At 35.1% G+C, this 15,036-nt stretch overlaps 1 protein-coding gene across 2 annotated transcripts in view; it reads right to left on the reverse strand.

Annotated features, from left to right (window-relative positions):
- LOC120637694 (neurogenic locus Notch protein) overlaps nucleotides 1–15,031 on the reverse strand; it is a 192,642-nt gene extending 177,611 nt beyond the window's left edge. For both annotated transcript variants that reach the window (XM_039909646.1, XM_039909645.1), the window contains exon 1: nucleotides 14,716–15,031. In XM_039909646.1, coding sequence (XP_039765580.1) covers nucleotides 14,716–14,827 — 112 coding nt within the window. In that variant the 5' untranslated portion in view covers nucleotides 14,828–15,031. The remainder of the gene's footprint in view (nucleotides 1–14,715) is intronic.
- Nucleotides 15,032–15,036: the final 5 nt, after the last annotated feature.

Here is a 15,036-nt window from a genome sequence, read left to right on the forward strand (position 1 = left end):
GTCAAAAGAAATATGAATATATAATATATAGAAAATAATAGAAAAGTCCTATTATAGTATAAAGGATTACGTAAACGATAAAAAAGCTTGGGTGTAAACAATTGCTCTAACCAGGTTGCTTCTTAAATATTATCTAATGACAATGTGAGATGGTGATAACAAAAAGAACACCCGGCTAAGTTTGTTGTGGGCTTCTTCTTAGACCAGGGCGCGATTGGAACCCTCGTAGCTTTAGTTTTAAGTTTACGATTGTAGTTATCGCCATCACTACTCACTACTATGTACACATTTTGTATATAATAACGCATCAAAAGTGCCATCTATGTGCCTATTTGAATAAAGAAATATTTGACTTTGACTTTGACTTTGACTATGGGACTTCACATGAAAAATTTAGGTTCATAACAAAATTATATTTAATTCTGAGCTGTATTCGTCTGAGATGAAATACTGGAGAATTGTATTATTTGTGGAATCACGTTCTTGTATCTAACCATTGCATAATGATTAAATATTTAAGAGACATCGTCCAACCGAGTGCTCCGTCTCCCTCGCACTCCACACAAACCTTTAGTTCTAGAAAAACTACGGCACTTATCATAAGTCAAACAGGTAAACCATTCAACACCCCAGGGTTATCTCACCGTTTGTTTAGACCTCGGGCCCGGCTCGGGTCGCTAGTATAAACACTGGACCCCACGGATGCAGAACTGGTTCCTTTATTTGTTGGGATGGCGAAATTTGTTAGTTAAAGTCCTTTTTAAATAAACTAACTTTTGTATGCAAGTTTTGTGTTAATAATAATTAAATAATAAGAGGAAAACAAATTTGAAAAAGTACTGAAAAACAACAATTTGAAAAAGTACTGAAAAGCACTTTTGAAACGTCAAGTCAGTCTGTTTGCAGTGACTCCACCACCGGTTCGGAACGCAGATTTTACTGAGAAGAGCCGGCAAGAAACTCAGCAAATTGCTCTTTTCCAACATCATTTTAAAGTTAGTATAGTTAGTCAGTTTTATCTTTAGAATTTTTTCGGTTTTGTGAGAGATGAGAGCGAAGTGGCCTGCTTCCAAGCAGCCTTGTCGTTGAGGAATTCATCAATCGTGTAATAACCACGATTGGTTAAATGTGTTTTACTGAAAAACAACAAAATTTTGAAGTAGGTAATTTTGAACTTGGGAGTAACTCAGATCTTTTTTTTGACGGAAGTAACGCTTACGTCAGACGTCTGTGTATGTTCCGCTATTTAAAAGTAATAATTTGGATTGGTCGTAAGTATATGTCATATACTCCACGCTTCTTGACTTATACGCCAGCTAGTGGCGATTATCATATAATAAATATAATATACAATTAGGATTATTTATTTCCAAAATTTTTAAACGGATCAATTGTGAACAGCAAAGTTTCAACAGTTTAAACAAATTCAACAGTTTAAAAAAATAGACTGTGAATGATGATGTTGAACGTTAAAATAGTGACAGTGTTTTGTCAGACTTTAACGGACAGCACCTTAAATATTTCAAAGCGTGACAAAACACTGCATAACTATATCTTCTGACGTTGGTCCACATCATCGATGTCTACAACACGTATGTAGGTAAAATAATAAGGGGGTAGAAGTGTCTGAGTATTTGTGTCTGAGTATTTATGTCTGAGTATTCGTGTCTTCAATAGTCATATTGCAACACTTCATGTCGGTGCTTGTACGGTGAAGCAAACTGTCTTGAATTTATCCTATAACGCCTACTAATATTATAAATGTCAATGTAAGTTTGTTTGTTACGCTTTCACGCAAAAACTACTTAACCGATCCTCATGAAACTTTGGACGCATATTCTTGGAAGTGTTAGAAGTAATATAGGATACTTTTTATCCCGACATTAAGCTCGGTTCCTTTGGGAGAGGTGATGAAAGTGTTCGACGATTTTACACCATAACTCCGACAAATCAGAACCGATTTAAATAATTATTTTTGTACTATAGAGGTTATAATATCAATTTAATTTTGCCCAAACTTTGTGTAGATCTGATGAATGTGCTTGAAGATGGAGGACAGAACTCCTCAGCGGACAACTGCAAACCCCTCATTTAAGGCTTAGCGATACTGAATACTTTAATTTTTTTTAGAACTACAACTAAATTGAATGAAACATCAAAAAACAAAATCAAACGCAGACGAAGTCGCGGGCAACAGCTAGTATAATATAATTCTATAATATAATTAACTAATACTAACAGGTTTTTTTTTTTTTTTTTTTTTTCCTCATAAGAAGGCTTAGAGTCACTCAGCGGGCGATGGAGAGAGCTATGCTCGGAGTATCTCTACGCGATCGAATCAGAAATGTGGAGATTCGTAGAAGAACCAAAGTTACCGACATAGCTCAACGAGTCGCGAAGCTTAAGTGGCAATGGGCCGGGCACATAGTTCGGAGAAAGGATGGACGTTGGGGTCCCAAGGTGCTGGAATGGCAGCCCCGTACTGGTAAGCGCAGCGTTGGTCGACCCCCAACGAGGTGGACAGACGACATTAAGCGCGTCGCAGGTAGCCGTTGGATCCAAGCGGCTCAGAATCGTGGAACTTGGAACTCCCTACAAAAGACCTATGTCCAGCAGTGGACGTCTATCGGTTGATGTGATGATGATGATGATGAATACTAACATAGTCGTTTAAGTTGTATTACTAACAAAGGTGGACCTTAGTTGTCCTAATAAAGAGATTTTTATTATTATTATTGTTATTAATAGTCTCAGAAGCATTTGTGTTCAAGTAACTACAAAGTTAAAATGTTCTCCTATCAAATGTTTAAATGTTATTTATTCTATGTAGTAACCTGTCTTCCCAACAATAGCAATCAGCGAGCATTAATTAAAAAGACGAATCACTATAATTTTCGAGTTACAAAAATTGTTAAGACACATTAAAATACAATGGCTGACTTTCGCATGAGAAACTAGCGTTTTCCCAGACAATACTACGTAGTTCGCGATAAAAACCGTATGTCTCAACCTCTCTGGCGTTAAACAAGAAACCTCAAAACAATAATTCTATAAAATCCGCATGTGATGATAAAATTTTATATACGTCTCAGCATAGGATCTGCCTGGATCTGGAACACCATTAAAATACTGTAAGGTCTGACAAAGACCTGCCGCTAAGCGCTTTAGCGTTCAGTTTGATGTCGCGTATATACCAATTAGGGGTTTAATATAACTGCCATACTCCCTAACAGGTTAGCCCGCTACCATCTTAGTTAGATGGCAGTCAAGGGTTAACTTGTAGTGGATAATAATAAAAGTAAAATACCGATGCGATGTGGGGTTTTTTTTTGGTTTAAGGTAGTAATTCTAATGCCTTAAAAACCTAATATGTGTTGGCAGCAGTCGTACGAGCTTCGCCCGCTGTCACTTCAGCTTCGCAACTCGTAAAGATATTTATAAACTCTGGACTTTCTACAAATCCCACTTCTGATTTGATCACGTAAACTTATCCCTATTACTTGCTGATTGATTCGAAGCTTACGTGCTGGTTATGGGACAAATCTCCGCTGGTCGCCGCTACCTGTACTTTATATATTTCCATAAAATGTGGCCCACACGTTATGTAGCCCATGGTTAGGGTAGACGCTTGGGAGTTATAAGCAATGAAACACGCACTTTTCGAAGTCTTAGGTCTGGGAACGAGTAGAATAAATACATATATAGAATAAATACTGCCCTAATATATTCGGCAGTAGGTATCTACTGCATCCAAAAAATTATTGAATTGCATTATTGAATGATATAAATAGCAAAATATATTATTAAAAAATATTTCCCGCTAAAACGCTCGACGGGTGTCATGGCCGTACTCCGTGGCAAGTGAGCTTTAGTAAGTCGTTATTGCCAGCTAAAGATTATTCATTTTGGTATGGATAACAAAAAACTTAGCAACTGATAGTTTGAAATCACAAAATACTTGATATACGCAGACATTTTGATGTTCAAGCTGTACAAAGTTATATTTATATAGTAGTGACGTCATAATTTTGAATTAAGCGTTTACTCATGGCGGATCGCTGGATTTTGCAGTTTTATTTATTGAAAACTAGCTGATATCCGCGGATTAAGGTATTTTCCATGTCAAAGGCTACACACATGCCAAATTTCATACAAATCCGTTCAGCCGTATTTGCTTGATCGAGTAAAAAACATCTATACTCACATTTATAATATTATATATAGTAGGATATAGTAGGATTATTACCAATCTCACTTCAAAGATAAATAAAAAAGCGTATTTTATAATACAAAAATAATATATGATTAAATAAATTCGATATTTTAGCGATTGCCGTGAATAACGTGCCTATTATGCTATACAAAAACCTCATGCAAAACCGAGAATCTAATCAGGAATTTGTAAAGTTTACAACTACAATATTCTAGACTATTAACCAATAAAGGCATTTATAACAATCTGGTTTGCGATCGATCGAGTGCTCTGCCAGCTTTCCCATAAAACCATTGATTAATATCAATGGCTATAAGGTACAACACAATTTTGCTTCTCGTTAAAGGGAACTATCTTGTGGGCAACAGTTTTATAACCAATAAAACTTTTAATGCACATTTATGATCATCCTGATTCTTGAAATAACTTTTTGATTAATAATTAACTGATCTTAATGTTTTGACGGCCGACTGGCGCAGTTGGCAGCGACCCTGCTTTCTGAGTCTACGGCCGTGGGTTCGATTCCCACTACTGGTACATGTTTGTGTGATAAACATAGATGTTTTTCAGTGTCTGGGTGTTTATCTGAATATTATAGGTATTATACTCCATTGTATTATAGTATTATAGCCATAACACAAGCTACGCTTACGTTGGGGCTAGATGGAGATGTGTGTATTGTCATAGAATATTTATTTATTATTTATATTTATTTATTTATAATGTTGTAGGTACACTCATGCCCGTGTGACAACTCCACCAGCCAAACCCTTGACTATCTATTTCGGGAATGTCCCCGCTTCGGAAGACCTGGACCATGAGTTCCTTTGCGGGCACCTTGGGATGTCCCCCTATGAGCTGCGCTCTCTGATGCGAAAAAGATCTGCCTAGCAATCCTACACCGACATGGTAAACTCCATCCTGAGTAACCTCAAGCGATTCAGCACTACAAAGTAGATTAACAATTTTTAGTAATAATTATTATAAGTGTGTAAATTTTATAGTTTTAGTTCATCTATGTATATAGGAAGAACAGCCTGGCCGATGTATCAAATCGCAGAAGCAGGGCTGTACTTTTTCAAAAATGGCACCTTACGAAACTGTTAATTATAAGCATATTATAAAATAAGATAATGTAAGATTGAAAAAAAAAATTGTGGTAAACATTGATTTAATGTGTTACTATCGGTGGTTAAAGTTATGTCTACTTGTCACGATACGGTAAGGTACGAGAATGTGTCTATTCATGTTTTGTTGTAGATTCTAAAGGTTTGGTGAAACTCAGTACTCAATTACGCAAAAACGGCTTATCGGATTTGGATGAAATTTGGCATGCATGTAGCCTTTGACATGGAAAACAACATAAGCTGAAGTAGTTCCCAAGGAAAAGTTAAAAATAGTTTACGAGCTATGCCGCGGGCAGACCGCTTTGAAATTTGGTATACATGTCAGACATGTACTTTCTATACCGATCTCTGAAATAGTTCCCGTGGTAAGATTAAAAATGTTAACGAGCTTTAGACCCAATTCTGAAGTCCACGCAGACGAAGTCGCGGGCAGAAGCTAGTAAATAAATAAATAAAGACGCTACGACAATACACACATCGCATTAAGCCCCAAAGTAATCGTAGTTTGAGTTATGAGAACTAAGATGACTGATGAATTTTTATGAACAATATACAGATAATATAAATTCTTATAAAATACAGATAAACACCCAGACACTGAAAAACATTCTCCTGTGGGAATCGAACCCACAGCCTTAGAATCAGAAATAAAGGTCACTGCCCTTTTGATAACGTTTATTAGCGTTTCTGGTATCCTAATATACATCACGACCTAAAAATTCAATATAGTGGATATGACACTACTTAGGTAAGTATGTAGTAAAAAAAATGTGAGGTTGTATGCGAAGATATTACTTCAAGAACTGCTCAACGGATCCGATTTTCCTAAAAAAGGCTAAATATCGAGAAAAATGCCTACGGAGTATTTCACGAAGTGAAGCAAGAACGGTGTGTGGTCCAAATACCTTGCACTTATATAGCATTTTATGGCTTTAAAAATCGATGTTTTTCCAATCGTACATCGATTTGCACTTTAATACATCAATGCGAGTTTCGTAGACGATAAATTATATGTAATTAAGACGCAGTTCTTTTTTTTTATTAATCGTTCAATAAAGGTTTGTTACAAATTACAATCAAAGAATATTATACCTACCTGATTATAAATAAAACTGCTCCGTTAGTCCAGTAATCAATATGTACGGCTATGGATTGCAAAGTCCGAATAAAGGGTTAGTTCATTTATTAAGAACTGCCAATAAATTCTCAGTACCAGTCAAGAGTTAGTTAAGGTTACTTAGTCTAGAGTTTTGTGTAGAACCGACAGCACCAATGCTTTTGACAGGGATTTAAAAACATAGATCCCTCATTCAGCCATTATTGCACGAAATAATGTCCAAAAACAGTGAAAACGTCCCGCGCACGTCTCACATCACACCCGCGTAATGTTAGCTCACCAACTTTTACGTTTAGAACATTAGAGGTAAAATAATTACAGTCAACTGCTAAATGGAGTGTAGTAACAAACCGCCTGGCGGAGAAACACTACTAAAGTGGGGTTTTTGATGCTTCAATATTTATCGTGTATAAGTTTCATATTCCTTACTTTTTGGCTTTTCGTAAAATCACTGGCTAAAGCCATGCTAAAACAACGCTTACGTTTCAGTCATTCAGAAAAAGAAACAATTGAAATGTTATCTGCGTCCAGTAGTCTCTCAACACACACATAAAGAATTCCATTCATAAGAATAAACTCCCGTCACTGAGCCTAGATTGACGCAAAACTTAATTTATTCTGCGCTCAGTTTAGAGAACTCACACAATTCTTCAAAGAAATAAGGCTCAAAACTGTTAAATCAACGGTAAACTCATTTGCTTAATATTAAGTGAGAAATTGGTGCTTCTTAGTTGAGATTTATATGTGACACAGACCTCCAATAGGGTTGACATCGAGCAAAACGCAAAATGAGGCTTTACAACGGATTAACTAAGAACTAAATTATTGACGGCTGATTGGCGCAGTGGGCAGAGACCCTGCTTATTGAGTCCAAGGCCGTGAGTTCGATTCCCACTAATGAAAAATGTTTGTATGATGAACATTAATGGTTTTTAGTGTCTGGGTGTATATTATAAGTATTAATGCATATTATTTATTAAAATACTAGAGGCAGCGTACTGCTACATAGTCTACACCTATAGTCATATATGAGATTTCAATTTTTTTTCAACAAATTTTTTTTCTAACGTAATTTTTTTTTCAAATCAATGTATACTTTTATATATATATTATTTCTTTTTATATATATATTATTTTTTATTTTATATATATTATTTCTTATACCTCCGAGAATATGTATAAAAAGTTTCATGAAGATCGATTCAGTTTTCGCGTGAAACCGTAACAAACAAACTTACATTCACATTTATAATATTAGTAGGGATTCATCAGTCATCTTAATACCCATAACACAAGCTACGTTTACTTTGGTGCTAGATGGCGATGTGTGTATTATCCTAGTCTATTTATTTATTTATTTATTATGACTAAAACTTAATCTCAAAACAACATAACCAACGTTATAACTACTAAAGAGAGTTGTAAGAACCAAACCGTATTGCATACTAAAAACCCAGTAATCACGGTAAAATATATATTCCTAGGATAAAATAATCATCTGTGATAATTTAGAGTATATTTTTTTATATATGTAACACTTTATTTGTATACCTCAAAAAAATAAAAAAATACACAGTACATGGACAGGGACCTACAGGGAGAAACTTAAAAAGTAAGACGGCCTAATCGCTTAGTAACGGAAGGATGGAAGAGATCTTCCAGGCAAGAAAAACTCGCTAAATTTTATTTAAATCATTTAATCTGTCATCACAAAGATAATAATACTTTCTTAGAACTTCTCTCGCTAGGTTCCTACTAGTTTATGATTTAATTAGGTTTATAATTTTTTTTTTATTAGGGATGTTGTTTAGCTTAGGAAAGAAAGAAAGAAATTGTTTATTTTGGTTAGGATACCTTTATCCTAACCAAAATAAACAATTTCTTAAATTGGGTAAATATTGGATAGAAGCAGGTAGATACTAAGTACTTTGCGGAATTCCAGGATATATAACGAACATTACCAAATGAAGCTGTTCATTGTAAAAAGTAGTAATTTAGTAGTAGCAGTAGTAGTAGTAGTATTAGTAGTAGTAGTAGTAATATTAGTAGTATTAGTTGTAGTAGTATTAGTAGTATTAGTAGTATTAGTAGTAGTAGTAGTAGCAGTAGTAGAAATATTAGTATTAGTCGTATTAGAAGTAGTAGTAGCAGTATTAGTAGTAGTAGTATTAGTAGTCGTATTAGTAGTAGTAGTATTGGTAGTAGTACTAGTAGTAGTAGTAGCAGTATTAGTAGTAGTAGTAATAGTAGTAATAGTAGTAGTAGTAGTAGTAGTAGTAGTGGTGTAAGCGGTGATAGAAAACTTTTGTCAAATAAAGATTGACGGTCACGCTTATCGAAACGATTTCGATCCACCATTTGATGCTGCAGATTAGTTTCCATTGAAAATAGTTTTTGTGATCGAATAAAGTACCTAAATTGTTAAGGGCGCAATGTGCAAAATCAGGCATGTGTGTACGCCCGAGGTCCGTGTAAAAAATATGGGGTCCTTATTGAACCTATTGTTACTTTGCGATCCTTCCGTAAAAAAAAGTCCGTAATGTTTTTGTTGTTACCACATTTTACGAGTAGGTTGACTAGTTAGCTATCAAAATTAGACTAAATTTAAGTTTATGACTAAGGAATTAGAAAATAACGAATATGTTCTGGTATAAATTGTTTAACAATTTCAGACTTAAGTAATTGTGTATCAAAATGAATTGAAAGACTGTTTTGTATAGTCAATAGTTAGTCTTTCAATTCATTTTGATACTTAGCGGAGAAGAGAAACAAACAAATTTAATGTTATAACTAAGTGCCTAACTTTTCTTTTATTATTTTATATCATTTTAGATAAAGTGCCATAATGTAGATTGTACGTTTACTCATTATTATTAAACAGTATAAAAAAAGGAAAATACATACATTTAATTGCGAGATGAAAGCTATTCTTGTCTTGCTTCTGTGGCTACAGGAAAATGCTTTTACAAAACATAATATTCTGTAATGTAACAAACTTATCATTTACTTAGGGATGCGTTCGGAAATTTTTCTCATGTCCACTCAATACTCACGTAGAAAGAATAAATACAAAATAATGTACACTATCTCGTCGGGTTTTAATGCAAAAGGAAAATAGATAAGGCACTCCTTTTTAGGATGTAGGTATATTTTGTCGGAGTGCGTGCGAGCTTTATTTGTTCCGGCGCAACTTCGCGAGACTTCAACTTATTTACAATAACAAAATGGTATAGTAACTTCGCTCGAGTAGGTATCTTCTAACATCAGTTACAATTAACTTATTTATTATAAAAACAAAAAGGTATAGTAACTTCTCTCGAGTAGGTGTCTTCTAACATCAGTTACCATTAAATTTGTTTGCACCAAACAATAGTCTGTAAATCTTGAAAAATAAAATGCCCTAATTATTGGAAAATACCAAACAAAATTACTAATCAGTATTCGAAAAATAGTAATTCTATCGGCTATCTATGTTTTATCTTTTATTAAGGAGGGAGGGGCTGGAAGGTTTGTATCTTTAAAGGCGCTTATCTCAGGGAATAAATACCAGTCAAATATGAAAAGTGGAATTTTCGTTGGATAACTCTTTTTAATATCGTATCATCACTCAACGATGCTTAATGTGGAGGAAACCGTGGGGTTTCAACTAGGTATTAAATATATACTTTCCACGTTTATGACCGAACTAGCTGTTGCCCGCGACTTCGTCTGCGTTTTATTTTGTTTTTTGATGTGGCATTAAATTTAGTTGTAGTTCTAAAAAAAATTAAAGTATTCAGTATCGCTAAGCCTTAAATGAGGGGTTTGCTGCTGTCCGCTGAGGAGTTCTGTCCTCTATCTCCAACCACTGTTTGGGTAAAATTAAACACATATTATAACCTCTATAGAACAAAAATAATTATTTAAATCGGTTATAATTTGTCAGTTATGGTGTAACACTTTCATCCTCTCCCAAAGGAGCCGAGATTAATTTCGGGATAAAAAGTATCCTATATTACTTCTAACACTTCCAAGAATATGTGTACAAAGTTTCATGAGGATCGGTTTAGTAGTTTTTGCGTGAAAGCGTAACAAACAAACTTACATTGACATTTATAATATTAAGTAGGGATAGGGAAGTAAGGATAGGGATTAGTAGGGATAGGAATAGGGATTACATATTCAACGAAGTTTATTATTTTAACAACCTCCTAAGATGAATAGTTGTTTTAAAGGTGATTAGATATCTTTAGAAACTGTTATGTAGTTACTTAGTACCTAGTTCAACGTTATATTACATAGGCATTAAAACGTTTAACGTAAAAACAAGCTATACTTGCACCTAACAAAAAAATCCTAACTGAATGGACCCTCCATTTTTTTTAAAAAAGAATAACTCATGCAGCCATAATTAAGATTGAGTTTGATTCTAGATTGCATCTGAACTAGATAAACGTTAATTGATCTATTGCCAGCCCTAGGCACCGCAGCAATTCGCCGCACCAGACAATTGGCCGTTAATTGCGATTGTTTTAAAAGTGGAGCGGCGGCCATGTTTAGACAACATGACACATGCGATCCGATACACCAGTATAATCAAACCGCCCAATACGATGTTTGATTATATTGACTTTAATATTAATAAGAATGCATAGCTCGCGAAGCTGAAGTGGAAATGAGTGAGGTACATAGGTAGGTGGAATGGCGCCCGCCCACCGGTAAACGCAGCGTTCGTAGACCCACGATGAGGTGCACGGATAACACCGGAGTTGCAGGGAACCACTGGACCCAAGCGGCACAAGACCGTGATATTTGGAACTCCCTACAAAAGACCTAAATCCAGCAATGGACGTTAGTTGACATTGTGAAGAAATGAATGATGTTGCGGTTAAATTTACTCCGTCACTTCGCGTTGTTGCGATAAGTCTGGCCAAGAAATTCGTCCGATCTCGATTCGCGCGAAGGCGAATAAATTTCGCGATGCGGGCGGTAAATTGCAGACATCAAAGGATTTGGTCGCGATAAAGTTCCTGCGGTTGGCTAAACTTCGCGCGCTCTTTGTTTACAGCGAGACGTCGGGAGTTGTGACCGATTTCCAAGTTTTTCAACGCACAGTAAGCTTTAGGTGGCCAACACTATTCGCCGTAGGACAAACACGAAGTTTCAAGAATCTACGCATTATGATAGGGCCGCAACATGATGGGAAAAATGATCGGAAAAGACTAAATATACGCATGAAGTTTCCTGAAGTATTTCTGAATAACTATATTTTCTTAAATGATACACAATAAAACGTGAATATCGCTGCGAAAGGAGGAAAACCTTATACTGAGCAATCATGAATATATAAAAGCTTAAAAATTCCGTATGATTTTTGAACTATTTAGCAGTTATAAATAGACAAAAAGAACAAACAGAAAGGTTAGCAAAGACAAAATAAATAAGAAAATTAAGCTCGATGTAATGGATCCGCAAATTCCTAAAAGTAGATTCAGAATTAGATAAGTGATATAAATGGATCTATGTATTGGATACATTTTGATCTCGAAAGCAGAATCATAAGCAGATAAAGAGATTAAAAGAAAACAATAATAAATATAATAATAATAATAAACAATAATAAATAATAATAATATCTGCCCAGAATACGAACTGTGTCGACCACTTCACGATCGAGAATTTCCATCAGATAATACCTGTGCAGCCAGTCGTATGAATAAAAAATGCATTACCATCTCTTAAACAACTCGATATGAATCCCAAAACGCAACTTTCCCCCGAAAAGAGTTATAACACCCAAAATAGCCCTAAAAGGATAAAATAATGTGACACCACGATCAATATTCAAAATGTCCCACCACGGTCCCGACAACAGAAATCGTGTAGAGATGCAGAGAATACTAATTCCACGTATTTGTATTCACCTAGGTGGGGTTAGACGAACGTCGTGCAAACTATGCCTAGTATTGCCAGTCATTCCTAATTTTACGGGACATCCTGACTTTCGGACTTATCACAATCTTCCGAATGGATAAAAAAAAAAGCGTACATTACACTCAATTTACTTATGGCTATGACTGTAGCTAAGTCATTTTTTTAATTTTTCAGGAGATAAATAAAACATCTTGTGCTCTTCCTTTTTTTTCTCGATGCCGTTTAAAATTATTAATATTTAGGCTAGGGTTACTAAGAAGGTCTCCAATTCATGTATAAAATATGATCACGAAATGTTGTATTTACATTAGTCCCCAATTCAGAGAAACCTTTGGTGCAGGATCCTGATTCGCTACGACTTTCATATCGTATAAAACATGTCGCAACAACCTCACGTTAATCCAGAAAGATGTTGTATGTTTTGTCTAAAATATTGCAATATCCGCGAATAATATCCTAAGAGCCTGAAAACGGAGTTTCACTAAAAAATATAAGCTATAATTCTTTTTTTTTAATCTGCCGGAAGTTCTCATTTGAAAACGACAGATTGAAAATTTTATACAATCCTAACTTATCAGGCAGTTAGATTATTACGAAATTTTCGTAGTATTTTTTTTAATGTTAATTAAATCCCGATTTTTCAGCAGACACAACTGGCAACACTAGCCCCTCCGCATACGTGTATTACTGTTGTCGTTATCTTGAAAATCTAGTACTTTCAATGTCCTTGCTCGTACATTATAAATTTATAATATGACCCTTTGGAAGTTGCGGTGCATGCTGATTGTTAGGACATAAATATAGCCTGAGCTGGTAATTGTTATACTGTTTACTTCTGGGTGGTACCTAGTACCTACCTTCTTACTGGTATCTTTATTTTGCTTTAATTAGAACTTCTAAGATGATTAAGTAGCAGTCTATGGATTCCGGGAATTTATTTTTAATCTAAACTCTTGTGTCGTACCTAAATTACACCTGACATTGGTTAATCTGTGTTAAGCCAGAAGGAAAAAAAGTACCTACCTATCTACACTATTTATTGTTATTAGTTATTTTTTCTGTTTAGTTTTGACCTATGGGTTTTAAAAATAACAGTGTGTTTTTGAAACCCATACATAGGTTTTGTAAACATTCAGTCATTTATTTTTTTTAGCCGTTATTTTTTCCGTTTATTTTTTAACCATGCGATTTAAATATTACAGAGTATTTATATTAATTTCAGGTTTTGGCGCCATAGAAAAAAACTCTCTAACTATATTCATAATTTCTCTTTTGAATTGTCAAATACGTAGATAGGCATGATCTCAAACCGGGTGGTCTAGATTCATACCACCAGTTACGGAAGTACTGTGAACAAGTGATACCTATGTTAGCAGAATGATTATAAGTTATAAGTATAATCATGAAGATGATGAGTCGTACTACTGTATAACGGTGTGTTAAATATTTAAATCCCGCCAACCCTTTGACTAAGGTTTAAGATTGGTTAACCACGCGTTAATTTTTTTTCAATCCGATGTTAACGGTTTCCAGGTGTTTTTTTAAAAAATCCCGTTATTACGTCCAGACTACAGATCGCTAATTAACTAGGCACCTAGGTGTGTGCTCAACAGGATCGTCGCAGCGGTTTAAGGGAAAATAGATAACAAACAGACAAACGCCCTTAGTTTTAGCAAGTTTTTACCTGCTTACCTAGGTCCTTAGATATTTAACTATTACAAATTGATTCTTTGCTACCTGCAAGATATGCAAGGTATGTAGGTAAGGCATAGGTAGCAGAAAGTAGGTATAATATGTGTTATGAAGAAAATAGTAAGTTATCCACTTTTGCACCCTTCTTTCCAGTTATAGATAGATAGGTTATATAATACCTCGTTAACTTATATAGCTGTAATCTATCTAGGTAAGTTACCCAGTCGAATGTTTTAATTTATCAACGTTTTTTTATTTAGGTAACAATCGTTTACTTAATTATCTAAAAACTCTTAAATAGAAGCATTATTTTCATAACTCAATCATGGAATTGCCAATCCATGCAAAGCCATCCGCTATTACGATATGAATCTGAGATTACAATTAAAACACGACAAACAAGTCACAATTAAATATATTAAAGTGAAAAAAAGCGATGCCACTTCACTCCAGTTTTTAAAACGACGAGTTACACAAGTTCTATATAACTGTGAGAACCAAGTTAAACCGGCTAAATTGAGAAGCCGGCGGAAAGGCGCAAAGCTTCGTACGCTGAGGTGCCAACCTCGCGCGGCCGTGTAATACCTGCGGCCGCGCTTTCATAAGCTCGAACCACTCTTCAAAATTATATACAAACGTAATCTAGCACTTACCATCCACTCCATGGATTGTGGCGGCCAAAGTGGAAAACAGCAGGACGATGGAGAGCAAGTTAATCCCATAATCCGGTATAAAGTTTCTCGACCACATCTTGTAGCACAACATTCACACATGGATCACACACATTTGTTTTACTCCTTCTATGTCGTTTAAACACACAATTGTAAACACTTCACGGAACTAAATGTAAGAACTGACACTTCATTTTGTTTTTGAACTGTTGTTACGTCGAATAAACATGTGTATGGGTCATTTTAGCGGTAAAACACGTTCAAATTAATCGTTAAGCCCGGTAGAAACACGCGCAGCCGCGT

Source organism: Pararge aegeria, chromosome 4 (genome assembly GCF_905163445.1).
Source record: "Pararge aegeria chromosome 4, ilParAegt1.1, whole genome shotgun sequence".
NCBI classification, from domain to species: Eukaryota; Metazoa; Arthropoda; class Insecta; order Lepidoptera; family Nymphalidae; genus Pararge; species Pararge aegeria.